General features: G+C 39.2%; 3 protein-coding genes across 4 annotated transcripts; 2 read left to right on the top strand and 1 right to left on the bottom strand.

Moving 5' to 3' along the window:
* Nucleotides 1–706: 706 nt before the first annotated feature.
* dnase1 (deoxyribonuclease I) lies at nt 707–5,836 on the top strand. 2 transcript variants are annotated; one of them, XM_017306213.1, is made up of 10 exons: nt 707–746; nt 867–958; nt 1,680–1,838; nt 2,569–2,657; nt 2,776–2,856; nt 3,203–3,318; nt 4,443–4,555; nt 4,638–4,792; nt 4,903–4,996; nt 5,714–5,836. In XM_017306213.1, the coding sequence occupies exons 1-10, from the start codon at nt 722–724 to the stop codon at nt 5,759–5,761; spliced, it is 972 nt and encodes a 323-aa protein (XP_017161702.1). In that variant the 5' UTR covers nt 707–721; the 3' UTR covers nt 5,762–5,836. The 2 variants fall into 2 exon arrangements, with proteins under 2 accessions (XP_017161702.1, XP_008413510.2); XM_008415288.2 differs by lacking the exon at nt 867–958 and having other exon boundaries at nt 713–866.
* A 1,050-nt stretch (nt 5,837–6,886) lies between these two features.
* eci1 (enoyl-CoA delta isomerase 1) lies at nt 6,887–13,468 on the bottom strand. Its single transcript, XM_008415287.2, has 7 exons — nt 13,363–13,468; nt 12,749–12,859; nt 11,873–12,000; nt 11,631–11,777; nt 10,755–10,876; nt 8,537–8,715; nt 6,887–7,541 (listed from the first exon to the last, which is right to left on the bottom strand). The coding sequence occupies exons 1-7, from the start codon at nt 13,385–13,387 to the stop codon at nt 7,375–7,377; spliced, it is 879 nt and encodes a 292-aa protein (XP_008413509.1). The 5' UTR covers nt 13,388–13,468; the 3' UTR covers nt 6,887–7,374.
* A 363-nt stretch (nt 13,469–13,831) lies between these two features.
* LOC103468310 (uncharacterized) lies at nt 13,832–20,288 on the top strand. The gene is made up of 5 exons (XM_008415286.2): nt 13,832–14,343; nt 14,579–14,856; nt 15,436–15,611; nt 16,104–16,956; nt 18,045–20,288. The coding sequence occupies exons 1-5, from the start codon at nt 14,108–14,110 to the stop codon at nt 18,608–18,610; spliced, it is 2,109 nt and encodes a 702-aa protein (XP_008413508.1). The 5' UTR covers nt 13,832–14,107; the 3' UTR covers nt 18,611–20,288.
* Nucleotides 20,289–22,846: the final 2,558 nt, after the last annotated feature.

Here is a 22,846-nt window from a genome sequence, read left to right as displayed (position 1 = left end):
TAGCTAATTTAACCGTAGATTATTAAAAATGTTTGATTTTAAAATGAAAGAAAAACACATTTATCTATAATGTTACATTTCAAAATAAAGAAAATTATCAAAATTTTTCACACATAACAAATGAACACAGTTTTTCAATGGAATATTTTTTCTTAAAAAAACAACAACAAAAAGACATAATATTTTTATTTACTTTTTACTTTTTTCAAAACAATATTTCTTACACTATTAGTATTATTTGTGAAAATGATCTGCATACATCTCATGAAAACAGCTGGTTGTTTTATTGCCTTTACATTTTAATAATAAATATKTTTATACATTTTACTTTCTAAGCACTCAAAGACACTATACAGGAATCAGGTAAAAAYACTAACAGAACTCTAAGTACATCAAGCAAAACCAGAAATGGAGAACACTTAAATACAYAAATAAAAATTGTTTAGCATTTTTTGAGCAGAGTTATTAAGATCCACAGTGGATGATGTGGATCCACTCCACGTGGCTCCAGGGCTCCATGTGGCCCTGGAGCTGCAGGTTGCACGCTTGAAAACTTCATGAAAACGGAGATTGGTTGATGTGATCAAATGTAAATAGGTACAGGGGTCATCAGTGTTACAGTAGTAGTCTAAACTAGACCTTGAATAAAAATAAATAGACTAAATAAAAAAAACACCTGAGCTACCTTCACAATCCACCTCYTTTCATCTCTCCTCCCAGCATGCCGTCGTCATATGGAGCAGCAGGTAAATAAAACCCCTAACCCGGGATGTTATCGCTGTTCCTATAAAAGCTCTGGGGACCGGCACAAGCCAGGCTTTGTGTTCACGGCTGACTTTCTTCTTCTTCTTCTTCTCCCTGAACAGGTACGCACTTCTTCGCTTTATTTACAATTCGACGGCTGTTTGCTCTCCATGAAAACCTTGGTGGCTTTCTCCGCCAGGAACGTGTAACCAGGGTAACCGGATAACACATTACATCATAGGCATAATATTTTACCTGGCATTTAAAAAAAAAAAAAAAAAACATGAGGTGAAAAAAAAATAGAATATAGCATTAAAGGTTCCGGTGTCGCAGTCAGACCCGAACAGGCGGCGCGCGCCGCTGTGGGTGATGGCGCAGGTGTTCTGACTGTTTCACATTCCCACACCGAGGCCTGTGTTCCGCCATCACGGGGTTTTAACTCTGGGCACACAGCTGAGACATTTTATTCCCTGGTAAAAATGTCCTAAAAGTCTCAGAATTAACACAAATTTTGTTGCTAGAAAACCAGTCTTGTGTTGATTTGATATACTTTTTCCCGAAATAGCGTGATTATGTTTAAAATCTCGTCATATTTTAGCTTTGATGCTGGGCCATGTGATATTGCCTTTAGCAGAGGCCCAAAACATCGCATATCCTTCACCATACAGTAAGCCAGAGACGGGGAGTAATAGCTACATTTACTCATTTAGCTCTACTTGAGTAGCGTTTTCAGGGGGAAAAAAAATAATTTTACTTTTAGGAATATTTTTAGTACAATGGACACAAAGTTGATATTTTTTCCAATAATCATTACAGATCATGAACTGAAACCCAATTAATAATTGTGGGATTTTCTGAAAAGACAAGAACATAATGACCTCTGGATGATCTCAGTTCCACATGCTTCTGCTAACTGAGAGCTTTTCCACATTTAGGTTGACCGTCAGTGGCCCAGGATGCGCGCGCTGTGCTCTGTGGGGCTCTTTGTAGGCCTGCTGCATCTGTCCTCCAGTCTCCTGCTGGGAGCCTTTAACATCAAGACATTTGGGGACACAAAGGCCTCCAACACCACGCTGATGGACATCATCAGCACGGTCTGCTTTTCATGTGCTTTAAATCTTTCACTCTGTTGTTTCTGCATGAATAAAACAGTTGAAGTAAAACTATAATCCTGCAGAAATCAGACATGAAAATGTTTCCAAAGTCTGAGTGAATTTTGCTTCTTTTGCGAATATTTCAAATCAGATATTTTTGTAAAGCAGTTTATATTTGTGAAGTGAAAATACAAGAATACATTGCTTACAAAAATTAAGTAAAAAAAAAATATAATAAATTGTACCAGCCTGAGCTTATACTTTTTAGAATCACCTTTTGTGGTATGTCTATTACAACTTTACACATCTGGACTGAAATATCTGCACGTTCTCCTTTGCAAAATAATTAAATTCATCTAGATTATAGATGTACGTCTAAATATGAAACACACTCAAATGCAAAAAATATTCCTGAATCTTAACCATTTCATTGTACATCACAAAAACACAAAATCTTACGAAGTTTGAGTGGTTCTTGGTGCAGCGCCCCCACAGGCGAAGTAGGGAACAGATTTTTCAAAGGGTTTGGTTCGTTTGACACAGTTCAGTATGAAAACGAACCGCAGCAGCTAAAAATGTAACAAATGTTACATCTTTGGCCCCCAATCAAACCGAGACAACAATATTAAAATGTGTGAACACGCCTTCAGACTTCACATGTTAACTAAATTAGATCTATAAAACCAGCAGAATTAAAATAATTAAGAGTTTTACTGTATCCACGCTTTAGGTCGTTCATCGCTATGATGTCGTTTTGATCCAGGAGGTCAGAGACAACGACCTGACGGCAACCAAAAAACTCATGGAACACGTCAACAAGTTAGACTCATCCGTACCCAGCTCACACTGCACCACATGTTGGACTTTTTCTAGCACTCCGTGTAAGAGAGGAGCCGCATGTCGCGCCCCGATGTTCATCTCTGTGTGTTTTCCACAGAGGTTCTGCTCAGTTCGGCTACATTGTGAGTGAGCCCCTGGGCCGCGGCACCTACACCGAGAGATACCTCTTCCTGTACAGGTACAACGGGCAAATACACACTGTTTATATGCCTCAACATGAAAGATGTAGGCCTAATGTTAAAGATCATTTGTTCGCTTTACAAAGCTTTGTGTAGAGGAAGGTTGACTCTTTACGTATCAGAAGAAATGTATTTTGTAGATCTCAATTTTAAAAGTGACAGAGACAATTTTAGGCAAACCAACCAGTGTCAAAATTTGTACAGAAATACAACCATAACTTATTTACACAGTTTATTAGCAAAAAAGTTGATTTGTTACATTTTAATGTCTTGATTAAAGAAACTTTGCATTGCAAAGTACTTAATTGCTTAGAGAAATGAACATAATGAACCCTCTCTCTGCAGACAGGCAAGTGTTTCTGTGGTTAAAAGCTACACCTATGATGACGGCTGTGAGTCCTGTGGAACAGACACTTTTATGAGAGAGCCTTTTGTCGTCATGTTCTCATCCACATACACTGGTATGCTTCACAGAGGCTGTGGGAAGTTTTCTGCTTTTTCCCAATGATTGCTGTGCAAAAGTGTTAAACCATCATTGGTTTCGGTTAGTTTTCTCTCTAAGGAACCAAACTTTGATGTTCTCCTTTACAGTGGTCACGGTGTCTTTGAAAGTCGTTTTATCATTATTCTGCTTTCCTTTTTCATATTGAATCCAGTGTTCACATCAAATTGCTCTTGTTTCATCTCGTATTGCGGTCTAAAGAGACGGGGTCCATTGGACCCCATAAGCTTTTTGCTCTGTCCAGTGGAGTTATAAATACATCGTAAATAAAATCTTAATGCATTGTCTTCACATACACGATGGAAAATAAAAAGTTAGTTGCAGTAAAATGCACTTTCAGAAACACTGGGATTTGTTTTTGCATATTTTTAGAAATTGCAGCAAAATTTACCATCTCCCTTCAGTTTTTCACAATTCTTCATGCTACAATTAGCAACATAAAAATATTTAATTTGGATTTTGGAGAAAACAAAACATTGGAATTGTTTTACACAAATGTCAAGGAAATGGAAATATCAGACCTCTGGGAACCTCCGGTCACGACCCTGTTTTTCTGTGCTCAAAATGTTCAGAATATAAATCCCTTTTTCAGAGACGTCATGGAAAGAAAAGGACTGTGAGGTCACAGAAAACTGAAGAAATCCTGTGGGGTTGTTTTGAGGCTACTGATTGGATCGCTGTTTGCCAGCCACACAGAGAGGACATCAGTGCCATGACTGAGTGTGTGACTGACCAACATCAACAAAAAACCCAAAAAACTAGATATATACAAATACAACACTAAATAGTCCTTTCATGGCAAATTTTATTACCTGTGATTAACGTATTTATGACCGACCTGCATTTTTTTAATTAATTTAAGACTTTTTAAGGGCTTACTTATAGAAACATGAATGTAATAGTTTTTTAAGGATGTGTGGAATCCCCTCGTCTTTCATAAAGGTTAGATTTGGGTAGTGATCAACTACTAGTCAATATGTCTCTGTAGCGGATCGTCCAGAGTTGCTATGGGTCTCTGGACAGCCTGTCCGATTATTGCTGACCACGCTGAGGCCTTTATCAGCTGCTCTGTTTGTTTTGCAGCCTTGCCCACCTTCACTCTGATCCCCCAGCATACCTCTCCGGAGTCGGCTGTGGTGGAGATAGATGCCCTGTACGATGTGGTGACTGACGTCCGCAGCCGTTGGAACACCAATGTGAATAAACTGAAAGTGAAAACATGTGGTGAGAATGCTTGAAAGCACAAAGCGACGTCAACCCTTCGCCCTCTCTGTGCAGAACATTGTGCTGCTGGGGGACTTCAACGCAGGCTGTACCTATGTGAGCAGCTCTGGATGGAACCAGATCCGCCTGTTCACAGACAAGAGCTTCCACTGGTTGATCCCCAATACGGTTGACACAACCGTCACTACCACTAACTGCCCTTATGACAGGTACGTCCACACTCATAGACCACACGCACGCACCCACACACACACACACACACACACACACACCTACATAGACTCCAGTATCTTCTCACTCATCCTTCTGTTTCTTGCAGAATCGTGGTCACAGCAGACATGTTGAAGGGAGTAGTGCAAAGCAGCGCTCAGGTTTATGACTTCATGGCCAGCCTGAAGCTCAGCCATAGCCTGGTAAAAGCCAGTCCACAATAATAATACAGTGATTTTCTTGGCCTTAGGAGTTGATCTGGTCAATGTCATAGTGACCAGGGAGGTTTGATGTGTTCAGATGAAAGTTTTCCATCAGCCCTATAACTCTACACATTCTGATCTAATACCTAATTTACTGCAGCTCAGTGTATAACTTTCATTAAGAAGCAACTAAAAAGCAAACTAGGTCATTTGTAGATGCAGCTGTCAAGCTGTACCCAGTGCCATCATGTAGCATCTCTCAAGTTTCCACACTTTTGTAAAATGCCAGGTTCTTGTGATGTAAAACAATGACACCGTGATAAAGTATCTAATTTTTCCACAATTATGGCTTTTCTTCTGCAAAAAATATCGTGTCGTTTGCCAAGTGGTAACAAAGGAACACGAGCCTGTCACTGTACAAACGAGAAATTTGAAAAAATGGATTCTTCCAAGTCAGAAATCGGTCAAAAGACAACGACCTAGAAGTCTGCTTCTACGCCTACAGAAAGAGAGAAAAAAACAAGAGAACTGAGAAACCATAGCGACAACATATACATTTATATCACATTAAAATGAGTTGATGAAATGATTCATCATGGTGTCAAAATGACAAAACCCTGGCATTTTACAGAGTGACTCACTGCATTTGGATGGTTGGAGTTGAGTGTTTTAATGTGGAAGCTGGACCGACGTTTGCTCCGTCTCTTTCTCCTCCAGGCACTGGCCGTCAGCGACCATTTCCCGGTGGAGGTGAAACTGACCTGAATCATGACTCCCACAACCGAGGACAATCTCACCAATCATTTCATGAAATACAATGAATAAATGAAAATAACTCTTCACAAACTCACTTTCCTGTTTCTTAAACAAAAATAGAAGCTTGTGGTCGTATTCCTGTGTTTTCTGTTCTGGATAGTGATGCTCAGTAATGGGAAATCAGAACTGAAATGATCTCGTAAACTTTAGGATCTGCTAGGTACAATCCACTAGCAATACAACCTACATGTACTTGTAGGAGTACCTCAGGGTACTTACTTAAGTAATCCGTACCTCTAGGGATTACTTGCCAAGTAATACCATTGAGAATTTGATAATATTTAAAAACAATTAAAACTGGCACCAACTTTCCATGACCTGATTATTATAAGATTTCAGTTTTTTCTGCTCATTCCGTTTTAAATCTCAAAACAATTTCCAGTTCAATTTATTAGCTCAATTAGCAACATTTAATCAGGACTGCTCAATGATTCACTGGAATGTGCTGGGTTTTTTTTTTAGACTTATCACAGTAAAACTTTTACTTACTGATCAGCTTCTCCAACTTATTCTCGTTTTAAAGGTTTCTTTTTAACATTTCTTGTGCAAAATTTGCAGCAATGTTGTATATATTTCAGCTTGTCAAAAGAGATGAAATGTGCATAACATTTTATATTCACAGTAAACCCACGGGTTACGCGGGCTCCGTCTATTTCCTGGCCTTTTTCAACTGGCTTACATTGCATCCAGAGTAAGAGGTTTTGTCTTGTTTCTAACAAGAGAATAAAGGTGTAACTTTATGAGAACTCTACAAAGCACTGTTAAAATGAGGAACACTGTGACGTTATAGTTGGTGTCCTTTTTACAAATAAGGATATTTTAACACAGATCCCTGCTATGCGACAATGAGGGCGGATGAAAGGTCTTACTGTAACAGTAAGTTGTTTCTCCGCCATTAGCACATTTAGCAGCGCATAGCTGAGCATGACTGGCAGCACTAAAACCCTCCTCTTGGCTCTGATTGTTTGTTTTAACAAATAAGTAAAAAGAAAAAACAATGTTTCTAAAAGTTACATACAGCAGCTTTAAAGTGGTAAAACACTTTGGGTGTGTAAATAAAACACTTTCATTAACTCACTATACAAATCCAAAGCTTTATTGAGACATTTCACATTGTTAAACGGACTGGAAGTGTGCAAAAAGAAGAAAAAAAACTCATGAGAGTTTTTTTCTTCAGTTAATCTACATGAATCAATGGCTACCGCGGCTGTTAGGGCTCTTGTACAGTACAGGAAAGACAGGCACATTCAGGTCAACGGCTCGTCTGTCACAAAATATCAGAAACTAGCAGACTGCCTCATCATTGTTCACTCACTGTATTTTACTTTTTAACCATTTAGGCTCAACTTTAGGGTATTAATATGATTTTTTTTAAATCAAGATGATAGAAAATCAGAGCAAAAACCAATGATGGTGTGTTTTACCCAACATAAACCCTTCAGACCTTTGCTGTATTTAATTCTTGTGTCGCTCCCATGAGAACACACAAAGATGACCTATAAAGTTCTGCGCTCAGTTATTCTCTCTGTGTGTGTGTGTGTGTGTGTGTGTGTCTGTGGTCCCTAGGCCTTCTTCTGTTTCAGCATCTCCATGTACATGCGCAGTGACTTCTGGATGGATTCTTTTGTGATGAAGTTGACAAAGTTCTGGATGTCGGCCTCTCTGTTGGAACGCAGTTTTTCAATCGTTGATTTCCTCATCATGGACTTGGTGATCTGTCGGGCGTGTTCTGCAGAGAAACAGAAGAACCGTTGACTCAAAACGGTTAGAACTTAATTGAAAACTGTAATAGTTGTCGCAGAGTCGCATGTCATTTATATGACATGACAGTTTTCAAAATTACATAAGGCTTTGAAGGACATTTTTAGGCAAATAAACATAACAAGTGAAGCCTTGCAAACGGGTTTCGACCTTGAATTTCAGTTTATTATTGAGCAGATGAAATTAAAAAAGGCAAACAAGGTTGTTTTAAAAATTCTATTAAAAAGTATTGCATTTACAATTTATATTTTTATTGATTTTGGCAAAAGATTTGGACAACACTAAATGGACACCTGCCATAATGTGCTGCAAGCAACACAAGAGTCTGGAGGTGCTGTCGGGTTGCATGTTGCATGTTTATCACTCAGTTGTTTAAATTTCCATTGGACTTCTGCTGGTTTCATCAATTCAAATAAAAAAAATTTAAAGACCTTTTTTTAAGACCATTACAAATAAAATTTAAGATTTGTATCGCAACGGAAATGCACAAAATTTTTTTTACTGTTCCTATAAATTCTTTTAATGTACGTAGCATCAGATGGGTTGGCAACAAAAGCGAGCCAATGGCGAAGACGAATGTTGTCAAGCCAACGATGAAAAAATGTGCATTTACCCATCATACCTATGATGGACACTGAAAAGCTGGCTAGCTTTTCCAGTAGCTGGCCAGATTTTCTAGTACGCTAGTAGCTAGTTAGCAGGAGTCTCGATCGCTTCGAGCCACAGACTGCAATGGAGACGTCAAACTTTTGCCTGACAGAACATTTATGAAGAAAAAAATAAATAAAAACAGTCCTACCGTGTCAAAATTTAAGACCTGTGATTAACATATTTATGGCCAACTTCATTTTTTAAAATTAATTTAAGACATTTTAAGGCCTTAATTTTAGATACATGAATCTCAGACTTCCTAAGCATGTGCAGACATCTTGTGTGTACCACTGGTGCTTTAATGGCGATTACCTGGAATGGCCAGCCACTTGGTCATGGTCTGAGTGGCAACAGAGAGGACCTGGTCTTCAGGCACCAGCTGGTCCACCAGTCCTATGCTCAGGGCCTCGGCAGGCTTGTAGAGCAGGCCAAGCGCCAGAGATGTCTCTGTGTTCCGGTGGCCCACCGTGTTCACCATGGTCTCTTTAAACCTGAGATGACAGAATGGGATCATTTAGGTCAGACGCACTAGTATAGCGGTTCTCAACGTGGGTGGTACCGCCCCCCAGGGAGCGTTCAGAGGACGACAGGGGGCGCTGGCAGACATTTTTACAAAAGGGGGGCGCTGGGATGCCTTTGGTCGAAGGTAAACTTTACACCTTAAATGCACAACAATGGAAGTTTAGACTTTGAGCAACTTGGTAAAACTGTATTGTGTAACATTAAATCATGCTTGGCTGCAACTGTATCAATGGCAGCTCTTCTTCTATTCAGTGTTTGTTAGCTTCTGTTAGCTTCTTGGCGCAGCTTCGTTCTCCTGCTACTGGTAGCTAAAATTACGATACCCTAACTGTGTATCCCTCTGAAAAATGAACCCATTTAAATAAAGAAATCCCTCCATGGGTAATACCACAAGAGAGCTGTCATTTTATGCGTTAACAACGGTGCTGTAAGTGGTCCGGTATGAAACGGGGGTGATAGAACAACACAGCACTTTTAAATTTCAATAATCAGAATGCAGAAATTGTTTCCGTTGTTTTAAAAGGTTTATGTCAGTCTGCCTTTTCCTCATCGATACGATTCCCGACCGCCCTGCACCTTAGGGGCTTAAAAAAAAAAAGACGCGCACATTGTGCAAAACTCTAAAACAGGAGAAGCGGGACATAAAACGGAGCGACGAACTAGATGTGAATTATGGCATAAAAACAGAGAATCCAAAGCTGAACAGTGAAAAAAATCAACACATGATGTGAAACACATGACGATTAGGCGGCGCAGCAGGTGATGAGATTACTGATGATGAGCGTCAATAAACTATAAAATAAATCTAGCAACAGGAAAGAAACTAAAGTGGACATAGCAATAAACCAAGAGAGGATAAAACTAATCAAATGAAACTAAATGGAAATGAATGAAGAACAAAATGCAAGAATAAACTAAGAAACTAAAGTAAATACAGAAGAATAAACTGGTATGGCAAGACCTTTAGAGCAATACTTAATACAGAGGAHTGTATGGCAAGAATAAACAGACACTATTTCCAGATAAAAGGTAAAATAATATTGAAATGTCATGGGTTTGTTGAGACCACATCTAGTACTGAGAATAAATATATCTTACAGACCATAACAGTAAAGAACTGATCACTTATTTATGTTTAATTAGATTTGATATATTTATTTCTTCAATATTATTTTTCATGTCAGTGTTAATGTCATGAGGCTGATGACTCCATGACACTTTCAATTTGACTCATTAGGATTTGATTAAGAACCAGATTTGTTCTTTGTAATTTCTGTCCAGTAAAACTATTAATCTATAATCAATAGACAGGTCTATATAAAGATATAATCCATGTTTCTGTCTCACGGCATTAAAAGGACCTGGAACTTTGTTTTTCCACTGAAAGCTCTGGTTTGCACAATAAATGCCATGTGGGTGAAATTTTATGGATGATACTCTGATGTCCCATTCTCCTGAAGGCAGCACAGAGCTGCACCACCAGAAACCCACAGAAACACTGAAGAGAAGAAGAGTTATGATTAATGTAGTTACAGTTCTATCCATGTTTTAATGCTCAGTAGTTTTGAAAATAGTTCAAAGTTTAAACTGGTATTGCTGAACATCTTTTATCTGGTCATTTTGTGCAACATTTAACAACTAGAAAATGGCAGAAAATAAGAATATTTTTTCCACTGATTGGCTGCTGTTAGGCCTACCAATTTTATCTTGAATGTTCATTCATTGCGTTTTTCATAGACACCTGTGAAAACAATTTCAATTCCCATGACTTTTTTGTTCTTTGGGAAATTATCTTAATGATAAATACAGAAACAAGCATAAAAATCAAAACATCTACAATAGTGATAGTAATATTAATGATAAAATAATGGTCAGTGCAAAGTAGCCTGCAAATTCTTTGGTGGGGGGCGGTGAGGGACCTGGATAAGGGCTAAGGGGCGCTGGCCCAAAAAACGTTGAGAAACACTGCACTAGTACCTATTGTCAGCGCACTAAGAAAACTCCTCACCAAAAAGGTGCCACTATGCCCAACTTGGTCTCGTTCAGCCCGATGCTGTAACGAGGGTTGTCCGCCATGATCCTGTAGTCGCACGTTATTGACATCAGACAGCCGCCTGCAGGACTGGAGCCCTGTGGAGAGAAACGGGATGGAGGGTGATGGAGTTTAGTGTCAGCCGTCCCAGCTCAGGTGAAAGTTTCTGTCAACATTATAGGGATCAACTCCATGAGTCAGGATGAGAAAAAAAACCCGTCCCTGTAAGCAGGAAACTGGTTGGAAGCAGCAGAAGGGATGAGAGAAGGATTCAAATAAGTGTATTAGAATGGCCCAGTCAAAACCCAGGCTCAAACAGGATATCTGCAGGTTTCAGAAAGTCAAGTTTAAGACTTGTGATTAATGGATTTAAGGCCAAATTACACTTTTTAAAATAAATTTAAGACATTTTAAAGCCTTAGTTTTAGATGCATACATTTAAGACTTTTTTAATGTCACCTTGAATGTAATTTAAGATAAAATAATAATAAATATTTGTCTGGTTTTGTAATGCCAAGCTGAAAAGTTATTTTGCACAAAATGTGACCAGAATCGTACAGGCCGTCCAGCCAACTGGTGATAAATTTGCACTTACCAGTAAAGTGCCAAAAAGCTAGATAGGAGGGATGTGAATCTTTTACCAACTCACAATTTGGTACCAAATGTTTGTGGCTGCGATTTGAGTCAAAATCAATTTTCGAGTCACAACAATAATTTATAATGACTTCTGCTTTGATCTGTCAGTGTGTGAACAGGATCCTGATGATCTACTCCGGTCTGAATGACAAATGGAAATGACGTGTCACGTCGATTCAATTTGACACATGAATCCATGCTTTGTTTTTTACGTACGTTGATGGCTGCTATGGTGACCATGTTGGAGCCGTAAAGCTTCAGCCACATCTCCTGCACGGCCTTCCAGAACTCTCCGCAGCGCTCCGGGCTCTTCCCGTACATCTCCAGGATATCCAGGCCGGCGCAGAACACCTTGGGCTGGCTCTGGATTCAGCAGACAACACACAAACACTCACATTCACAGAACTATTTCTCATCACCACACTGATCTGCATGGTGGCTACATGAGCAGACGGTACCGAGGTGATGATGAGGCCTCTGCAGCCTTTGTCCATCTCCAGCTTGTCCAAGGTGATGCAGATCTCTGTGAGGAAGTCTAGACTGAGGCTGTTGACCGGAGGACTCTGCATGTGCATCACGGCCACGCCTGAACACAGAGAAGAAGAGATGCTGGACTTCAGCATGAACACTCCAAACATGGAGACCGTGTTTCATTGCAATCCCACATTCACATTTATTAGATTTTGTCCAGGATTAATCCTTATTAATCAATGGGATTAATAAGGCAACGCTTATTAATCCCATTATTAATATCATTGGGAATGTGGCAAGACTAAAAGATGTTGCTATAAAAATAAAATGTTATTTCACCACCCCAGTCTGCTGAACTGAACACAATATTTTTTTTTTTTTTAAATTGGCCTCTTGAGGTCCAAAATCCTCACATTTATAATTTATCACAATAAGTGATAAGTCTTATAAGATGTTCCCCTGGTAACAATAATGATAACAGTCCACTCATAGTTCAAAGAAGCTTCCCAATTAATCTTACATTTATTTAGCAAATAAACCTTAGTCTCACGTCCATGCCACACTTTTAAAATTTTATGCACCAAAAAAAAAAAAAGAAGAAAAAAAAAAAAGAGTCAATAATCATAATTCTTTGTTGCCTTTACAATTGAACCAAAAATATTAAAGGAGAAAAGAAAGTTTGAGGTTGTTACATGCCAAAACATTAAAAAGAGTAGTCGGATATGAACATTTTTTCTCTGGAAAATGTTCAAATGTTTTGTTTAAGTGGGTAAACTTGAGACAAAAAACAGTCTTCTTCTGTCCAAACCCCGTGACAGAAGGTAATGGCGGAAAATGGATGGCAAGAAAACCACAAGTCGCACCTGTAGTTTGGTCATGATCCACCTTGAGGTTGGCTGAGCTGGAGTTGTTCCTTTGACTGATGGAGGTGGAGGTCGCACATAACCTGCCATGACTGCTGCAGGAAAGGAGACCTTCAGGAAAAACACAAAAACAAGCCGTCTCACCGTATCTGAAGACACAGCGCAAGTCCAATCTGTGTTACGTTTACTGTCCAGCTTAAAGAAACAGCATGTTACGAGAGGGATCGTTCTTCAATATGTCAGTGAATTAAGCCAAGAAATTACTCTATAAATGTACGAAATACAGGCATATTATTGTACATTTGGAAGATATTTCGTTTAGCATGAAATGTGTAAGTATTCATACAAACATGCCAATGAAAATGCATAAGAGTAACGAGATTTTACTATTTTTGTCGCGTGAATATCTAAATAAAGCTCACAACACAGAACGCGACAGTACGCTGTGACCTTTGGTCCACTTTCTGTCTATGTCAAACAGCAAAGCAAGCAGCTGCTAACAGACAGGTCACAACGGACAGGTGGTCAAGAAGTAAATAACAATGAATAGTAACACTTATATCATAACAGCAAACAAACGGTGATAAAAGCCAAACCTGTTAAGACACTCTCACCTCTCAGAGCAGCTCTCAAAGCCATTTTGAGTCGCAAGTAGATCTTCTTCTACAGCACGGACAGTAGAAGCGAGTTTGTTGTGTTGAAACAGCGCCCTCGTCTGCCCGCTCTGAATAATGCTTTAAAAYGACGTGGAAAATAGGATTATTTTCATTAAAATATTTCCAATTTGCATTAGGATATATAATAATAATAATAATAATAATAATAATAATAATAATAATAATAATAATAATAATAATAATAATAATAATAATAATAATAATAATAATAATAATAATAATAATAATAATAATAATAATAATAATAATAATGGTGAAAATTGAACATACATATTCAAATGTATGTCATAAAAGTGAGTACGCACAGCACATTTAGTAAATACATTATTAAATCTTCTGGTAATTTTACATTAGTTAAATTTACTTTTATAGATATATATATAAAATTTGTTTATTTCTCCTGACATTTATTGGCGCACTTCTTTTGACGGTTGGTGGTTACCATAGCAACCATTAACTGACAGCTCGTTCCCTCCTTCTGTTGCCGTTTGTAACTGTGGTATGATCACAATCAGCTCTCTGTTCTCTTTACAAGTATTATATTTGAAGACATATTTTAGACAAATTTAATTAAATACAGTGTTTCATGTATAGTTTTGCCATGTTTTGGCAAAATTATACCTGAATGGACAACATTAGCTAAAATGTTGTCCATTTTAGCTAATGGACAACATTAGCTAAAATGTTGTCCATTTATTTTACAATAAACTGCTGTCAGCTGGGAGCTATTGCTCTGTTTTTAGGGTTATTTATTATATTTTGTTTAATGTTTAAGAGCAGGTGCTGGACTGATGTTAATTTACAACTTGATTTTCTCTCATTGTTATTTATGTTGAAAATGAGATTAGTTATTAATGATTTAAATTTATGCGGTCACAGTCAGCTGGCCCCTTTCTCTGCTGAAGCTCTTCTCAGTCAGTGAGTATATTACATTTAAGTTCAAAATATGTATTTGTATTTAGATTCACCTAAAAATATTGGAAAAAAAACCCTCTCCTTTATGTGTAATTTTAAGTTCTATGCTTAAAATGTAAAATGTCACACGCTATTTCCTCCATTTCCTCACTTATTTCATGTTTTGAATGCATTACAGTAGCAGGCGATATGAAGTAAATGAGTTTTGGTGTTTTTTTTTTTTTCTCCCTGCCTTTAGCTCTTCCTCCTCATTGCTGGTGGTCATCGAGTGTCATAGGAAATCCATCGCTGTGCGTCACCTCTGCTGCCCGTATCCTGGGGGACAACATACTGCTCCCCTCTGCGTCCTTCTACCAATCCAACCCTGCCTGCACATCAGCATGGATCTGGCAGACTTGGAAGACATGAGCAGTGGCTGTGAAGGCAAAAACTGCAGCTTAGCATCAAGACTCCAGGAGGAATGCAAAACCCAGGACTGCTACTGGGAGGAACCCATGTTTGGACTGATTGAGTTAGGTAGGTAGAAAAAACAAACAAACAGGCAAAGTTTTATGTGTTCTAAAAATTTGAACTAAAGTTGAGGATTCTACCATAGATGATAGAGCCAAATCAAGATGGCCGCTGACAGGCTTTAGGTCAAAAGGCGAAACAATACAAACTGCTATGAAACACATTGTGATTATTTTCACTTCTGAGCACAATTAGAATGGATTTTTATGAACCTAAGGACATGGGCTTCAATAATTTTGTTTAACCCACACTCTACTTTTTTTGTTGTTGTTGTTTTACAAATATATTATCACTTATTACTATGTTTGTGACAATCATTTAAATAAATTTATGCGAACTTTGAAAATCATTGTAGTTTTGTAGCTCTTAAGGAGATATTGTTGCTTTACTTATCATTTATTTATTGTTGGATTTAAAATTTGACCCATTTTAATGATATAACATCACGTACAGCTTATTTGCTCATCATTTGTTGGTTTATTGTTTTTTTTTTCCAAAAGTCTCGGCTACAAACCCAATCTGAACATTCAGAACTACAAAAAGGCTAGTTCTTCTAAAACACTTCAATCTATTTTCTTGTTCCAGTTTGCGTGACGATGGTTTATATTCCACTGATGTTATTCGGCCTTCTTGGGAACATCTTAACCATACTGGTGGTGTGGCTTCGTCCGCACATGAGGAGCTCCACCTACCTGTACCTGAGCAGCATGGCCGTCAGCGACCTGCTGATTCTCCTTCTGCTCCCTCTGGATCTGTACAAGGTACACTCAGGGTGAACTCAGTTCTGTCTACATGCAGCCACAATCACACCATGAAATGTTGATTTTTTATTTATTTTTTTCTTAATGAGCATCCTTCCTGTTTGAGAGAAAGGAACAGACCATGTTGCTCATGTTGCAAATCTGTCTTACCAGTGATGATTGGTTAAACAAGTTATTGCTGCTGTCCCCTCAGGGAGAATCCTTCAGAATTAGGTTTTCTTTCTTTAAAGTGTTGTGCTACACTCACAGAGGTCTTAAATCACTGTGAAATAATCACAAAACCTTGCAAGGGAAGTCTTCCTGTCTGCTGCCACGACAGCACATTCTGACTATAAAGTCAATGATGAGCATCTTGAGATGACATTGTTGTGAATTTAGGCTGTATATGTAAACTGATTTTAATTATATCAGAGCTATCTTTTTCTTTCCCTTCCACTTCCACATATCCATCAATGTGTTGGCTAATCGAACGTGTCCTTCTGTCTCCTCCAGCTCTGGAGACCCAGACCGTGGCCCCTGGGAGACCTTACCTGTAAGCTGACTATGTTCCTCTCAGAGTGCTGCACCTTCTGCACCATCCTCCACATCACCTTCCTCTCCCTGGAGCGGTACGTGGCGGTGTGCTGGCCGATCACAGCCAAGACCGTCGTGACACGCCGCAGAACCAGGGTCATCATCGGGTGCCTGTGGCTGGGTGCAGCTGTCAGTGCGTCGCCCGTCTTGATTATGGTCGGAGTGGAGGACGTCGGGGGAGAGGAGTTTGGGCTCAACCAGTGGAGGGAGGATGGGGGCCGGCTGGGCAGAGAAGGAGAGCAGGGAGGGATAATGATGAGCGGAGCGGAGAGAGGAGGCGCAGTCATGGCTTTGCTGGATCCACGATTGGAGGAAATAAAGTGGGGAGAGAAGGAGGAAGAAGAATGGGGTGAAGACCTCACAGACTTTATATGGCTTGACGACAAAAACAGCAGATCAAGAGAGGGAACCGAATGGAAACAAGGGGACATTAAAGATAAAACAGAAGGAGCTGAGGAGCCAAATGAGGAGAAAGGGAAGATGGAATTTGAGAAAGATCAGCAAAACAAAAAGAAAGAAGATGAGGGGGGAGGAGAAGAGGAGAGAGCCGATGCAAGCCGTGGCGGAGAGATCGACAGGAGGGAGTGCCGCTGTACACACTACGCCATTTCCTCAGGTCTCTTGTCCGCCATGATGATTCTCTCCAACTTGTACTTCCTGGTTCCCCTTTGCATCCTCGGCCTGGTGTACACTCTCATTGGACGGACACTGTGGCTCCGCCCAAAGAGCAGCAGAAGAGACCAGAGTCACCGAAGCACAGTGAAGATGTTAGGTGAGTGCCTTGCCATGAACCTTCAAACTGTGTAAAGCTCAAGAGTCCATTATGAGTGAGAGAAATGTATGAATTTGTGATATAAATATCTTGAAGATATGCACTGACTGAGCAAGACAAGTGAGAAGCGAAGTCAATTGTCTTGAGTTGGTGAAACATTGTCTTTGGTCATAGATAAAGCATCACAATGAAAACGTCATTCATGAGGATGAGTTGACAGTCTGTAGTCATTCAGACTTCTCTGAACGCTCCTCTTCACCCTCGTCAGTGAAGGGGTTCCGGGTTGACTCCACAGTATCCAGTAAAGCCGTTCTGACTGGTTGTTCAATCTAGCAACACTAAAGTTAGCATCTACATTGGAGTTTCATAGCTCCAATGAAACTCCAACTCCGCTGTCAAACTGCAGGGATGTTTACCCCGTCGAACACACTATGAAACTTCAAAGTAAATGCTAATTTTGGTGTTTCTAGCAGCTAACAGTTAGCAAGTTGCAGTATACTTATAGTGATTTTTTTAAATTCTGTTTGTCTGTCATTGTCCTTTCTTTTTAACCGATTTCTCCAAACTCTGCCACACTCCATAATGTACTCCAGAGTAGTGGAGATTTCTTTAACAATTTCTTATGTGAGTGTTTCTGGCCAGCCTGATTGTAAATCTCTGTTTTTTAACTCGATCGCCAGAAATGGGCAACAACTCAACGATAAGTTCTACTCTTTCATCTTGTATTTTGAAGTACAGATGATCAAATCTCGTCCTGTCACATTAAATGCTGACAGTAGCTCTCTAGTTTCGGTTTCACACAACCATTGGAAGGAAATGTTAATTCAAGGTCAGTCTATAAGAGCTAGCAACTTGTTAGTTTGTCACAGTGCTAACAAGCTGTTTATAACTTGTCTGTCAGTGCTACTTTTATGCACATATTTTACTTGTTGATATCAACAAGTAAAATGTGTACAAAGGATAACTTTTTTTTTTTTAAAGTAGCTGCTTGAAATTCTGTAAAAAGTTTAGTATGTCTGTGCCGGTTTTACTTTACGATCGCGTCACTCTCTTAAATTCTCCCTCCTCTCCGTCTTTACCTCCACCAGGAGTGATCGTCTTGGCGTTTGTGCTCTGCTGGCTTCCCTTCCATGTCGGCCGGACTATATTATCCCTTTCTCTCGGCTCCGGCGTTGAGAGACAGGACGCCTACATGAACGCAACCTCCTACATTGACGCGAACACCAGCGCTCTCGAGAAAATTAGGACAAAACGACAGTTTCAGAACAGTACAACGTATGAAGTGCCAAACAGGACAGTGGTTATTGGAAGCCCCCAACAGGTCAAACAAAGTCCCAGCCGTCTCACTACCACCATGAACGCGTACACCACGACGCCCCCCGACCTTTATGTTGACGTTGCACTCAACGCTCTCTTAAACAACACACACTCTCACCCTGACACTCACATGTACTTTCTGTACTATCTGTCTCAGTATTTTAATCTCGTGTCTTCTGTCCTCTTCTACCTCAGCGCCGCTGTCAATCCGTTACTTTATAACCTGATGTCTGCCAGGTACAGACTGGCTGTTCACAGCCTCATACACAAACGCTCTCACACACACCCTCACCGCCTGCGCACGCTCACGGCTCGGCACTCCACCACCACTTTGTAAGCTAACAGCAGAGCTGCAATGTTCTCTCCAGCGCACCCCACGGATTTAGGGCTCAGGGCTGGAACGGCATGGACCAAGGTTATTCTTATGTCTTGAGAACCATTTTTGTGTTGATTTGGCCGAATGTTTTGAAGCATTCTAAAAAAGGCCAGATGACAAGTTTTCAGTCTTCTGGCAAAGGGGATTAATACAGCAATTCACAACAAATCCACAGGAAATGAAGCAAAACTGTACATAAAATTAGGAATAAATATGTATTTTTTTATATAAATCTCAGGACATCAAACTTGAAATTACAAATTGGTAAATTCAAACTGACACATTACGAGCGAAAAAGAAGACATAGCAATTATTTGAAAAATCTTGAGTAATATGAGTTACAAAAACATTATTTCCCTTAAGGATCAATAAAGTATTTTTGAATTTAATTCCATTGAATGAACCACACTATAAAATATACTAACCAAAAGTGTTAACAAATTTGAGAATATAAAACAAGTCCTGAGGTTACATGATGAATAAAAACAAGAAAAATAGAACAAAACTAAATGTGATAAAAACACAAACAATTCTCGTTACAATGATTCATTCAAACAATCTTTTCTAAGTTTATCTCTACTGTTTTTAAGAGATATATTTTAGCGCAAAAAGGAAACATTTAATGCAATTTATTGTCTGATGACAATGTTTAGGAACTAAATGGTTATGTGTCTTATTTATACAGTGCATATAAATATCTGTGATCTCTAATTACTTTTAAGGGATTTCCATATGCTTATTTGTTGTTTGATGCTTTGTGTTACATCATTTTTCAATAAGTTAAGATCCTAACTTGGTAGTTTTGTAGGACTGAATGGACAGACTGTCTTTCTCATTGGCAGAGTTTCTGTCCTGCAGGATCTGGAAAAGATTAAGCCAAAGTTAAAAATATAAGTATTTAAATCTCTTTAAAATGCCAAGGTTGCTTCAATATGCATATTTGTGTGTAAATGCATAAAAATGTGATTGCACAAGCACACTCGCACATACTCACCTCACACAGACAAACGAGGCAGGGCTATTTCATTGATTCATGTAGTTTCATTCAGGTCGATGTGTTTTATGTAACATACATCACATTGTGGACACTGATGTGGCAGATATGGCTACAAATGCCTTTATTTGATGGCAGTTAGAGTTTCATGTCTTGTGTAAAGGACATTTCCTCCAATGCTGGCCCGTCTGTCAGCAGGTAACGATTGAGAATGGATTTCCTGAAATTCAGCGGATGCAGTGGCCTCAGGCCGAGGGACAATTGATTAGATTGGATCTGTAATCCAGCCTATTCCTGCTAGGTGTTCAAGATTTTTTTTTTCTTTTCTTTTCTAAGAACAGTGTTCTTAGAAATAGGGTTTTGAGATTTTGATTTGAAATGGACATGAAACTCTCCTTTATGACGAGCGTGTAAGACATGGACAGTGATGAATGTTTGTCATTGCTTTCTCTGTTCCCGGTGAATTTACAGTTAATGTACAACTGGTATAACGCACACTTTGGCTCTAAATCAAAGGTGGATGCTGAATGTTTTATGTTCTGATCGTTTTGACATGTTAAAAGATTTAATATAAGCTGTAAGATGTTTACATATTTTTTGTATTTATGTTCACATTTACCTATTAAAGACTGCTTACAGTGGTAATGGTGACTAATTTTCTTACTTTGTTTACGTACAAATGGCTATTACTCTATTACTGTTTATTATTATTATTATGGATAGACACAGTACAACCTACATAATCAGAAAATGCACTACATAATAATTTGTATTTATTTTAGTGCTATCAAGCAGTTAAAAATTGAATCGTGATTTATCATATTCTAATGATATGATTAATCACGATTAGTCAATATCGTGAGCTTGAAACGTAAAAATGCACATTTTCAAAAATGTTTAAGAAAATGTTTTATCTCAAACCAAACATCTTAGTTTTCTAGGTTTTTATATTCAGGAACGTTTAAAAGAAGTAATTTTGCTTCAAATGATTTTTACAAAAACGGGGGTGTGTTTAGATAATTCCAAAAAGTAGGTTCCCTTGGTTTTATCCAGACGTCCATCACGGTTTTTCCTTTCATCTTTCTTTTTCGTTTTTTTGTGTAAATTTGCATTTATTTGACAGTAATCTGACTGACAGGGCGTGAGCAGAGAGAAGCTGGGAAAGACATGCGGCAAAGGAGCAAAAGACGGGATTCGAACTCGGGACGGCCGCATCGCGGTTTACAGACTTTGGAAACCGCGATGCGTGGGTTTTCTCCGGGTACTCTGGTTTCCTCCCACAGTCCAAAAACATGACTGTCAGGTTAATTGGCCTCTCCAAATTGCAACTAGGTGTGAGTGTGTGTGTCTCTGTGTTGCCCTGTGACAGACTGGCGACCTGTCCCCAGGGTGACCCCGCCTCTTGCCCGGAACTTAGCTGGAGATGGGCACCAGCAACCCTCCCTACCCCACTAAGGGACAAGGGTGTAAAGAAAATGGATGGATGGATGGATGGATGGATGGATGGATGGATGGATGGATGGATGGATGGATGGATGGATGGATNGGATGGATGGATGGATGGATGGATGGATGGATGGATGGATGGATGGATGGATGGATGGATGGATGGATGGATGGATGGATGGATGGATGGATGGAAACCGCGATGCACTAACCGCGGTGTTTTTGTTTAAGCGAAATTGCCGTTGAGCTCATCAAGTCTGACTTTCCTCTTTCATATTTTAACTCGAGAGTYGCGTTTGCGTCTCTGCATTGCACCACTGTATAAGACCGTGTTACGCGCTGCTTTGAACTAAGTAACCCTCCGCGGAGGAGAGGCTTTTAGCTCAAAATAGGTAATGTTATTAATATTAACGCCTTAAACTTTTTAGATTAACCACAAGCTAACATGTTAACATTGACTATCCTAATTTATTTACATTTCAATGAGAAGATTTACTATTTTCTAGGGCTTGATGGGGACCAAGTTCTCGGTTGTGCTCTAGGGTAACTGCCACTGATGCGTCTTGTTGGAAGCTTCTAGATCCATAACCCAAAGACAGTTGGTCTCATCTGATGCTTGTTTATCCAGTGTGGTTTTCCGGTACTGTTTTGCCTCAGCTTTATGGATCTATCATAACATTGTTACCAATGAGACTACACTGGATGGTTCAGCTATCAAAATTCTCCTCATGTCTGTCAATCCCCAAAGCCTAACATAGAATCTGGTGTATTAGTTAGGACATTAGCAGTACTCTTCATACTATTTATAAACTGTCTAAATCCTGTTGCTGTTTAAAGACACTTTTAGTGTTTACTTTGCAGTTATCTTTTAGGATAATTCAACAAGGGGCTTATCATTTAAATACGAGAGAAAAGGGTTTATTTTCAGATTTTCTGAGGGTCTTTGGCTTCACAGTTTACCACATCTATCTCCTCCCATCTGAAAGGGACCTTATGCAATCTTGCAGACAAAGTTGAAGGGATGCTGCTCTCTGCTGGCCTTAAGAAGTAAGACAGTGTATCACAAATCCAAATCTCCCATGTAGTCATATGACCAAAAAGGCAGATCATGTCTGAAAGGAAGGTTACAGTTTGTAGACTGTAGACATCAAGAAATAGTACAGTATAAAAACATTAGGTTTATAAAACTCAACATGTTCTACTGACCTCACAGGCAGCCTTGTTATGGACGCTTCTCAAATATTATAAGCAAGTTAACTGGTAAACATTATCATCTTTTACATTACTACATGTTCTGCATAACTCCTAAATGAAGTAATAGAGCTTCATCCAAGACAATTGGTCTAAGAGACTGTGGTCCAGCTAAAGGGCCTTACAGCCCCCAGCAGATGGGGCTGTGCGACAAAAATGTGAAAGAGCCACAAACAGATGCGTCTGATCTGTGGTCATTTTATATTTTAGAATCCAGACCTGTATCCAACTGAGAATCTGTGTCAAGACATGAGTTGAGTTTTTTGTGAAGAAATGGGGAAAAAATGTCAGTCTCTGAATGTGCAAAGCAGAGAAATACAGAAGAAGACTTGAAACTCAAGTGTCAATGAAACTGTAATTCAAGGTTGTTTGGATCTCATTTGTGTCTAATTTCACGTTACGCCCTTACGCTTTGGTTCACTTGTTTCCTCCTTCAGGAATTAGTCACAGTTGTTCCTTGTGCCGTGATTACCTCGTGTGTGTGTGTGTGTGTGTGTGTGTGTGTG

This window comes from Poecilia reticulata, linkage group LG8 (genome assembly GCF_000633615.1).
Source record: "Poecilia reticulata strain Guanapo linkage group LG8, Guppy_female_1.0+MT, whole genome shotgun sequence".
In the NCBI taxonomy this organism is placed as follows: Eukaryota; Metazoa; Chordata; class Actinopteri; order Cyprinodontiformes; family Poeciliidae; genus Poecilia; species Poecilia reticulata.
Note: the sequence above shows the minus strand (reverse complement) of the source record. Positions and strands in the feature narration are given on the sequence as shown.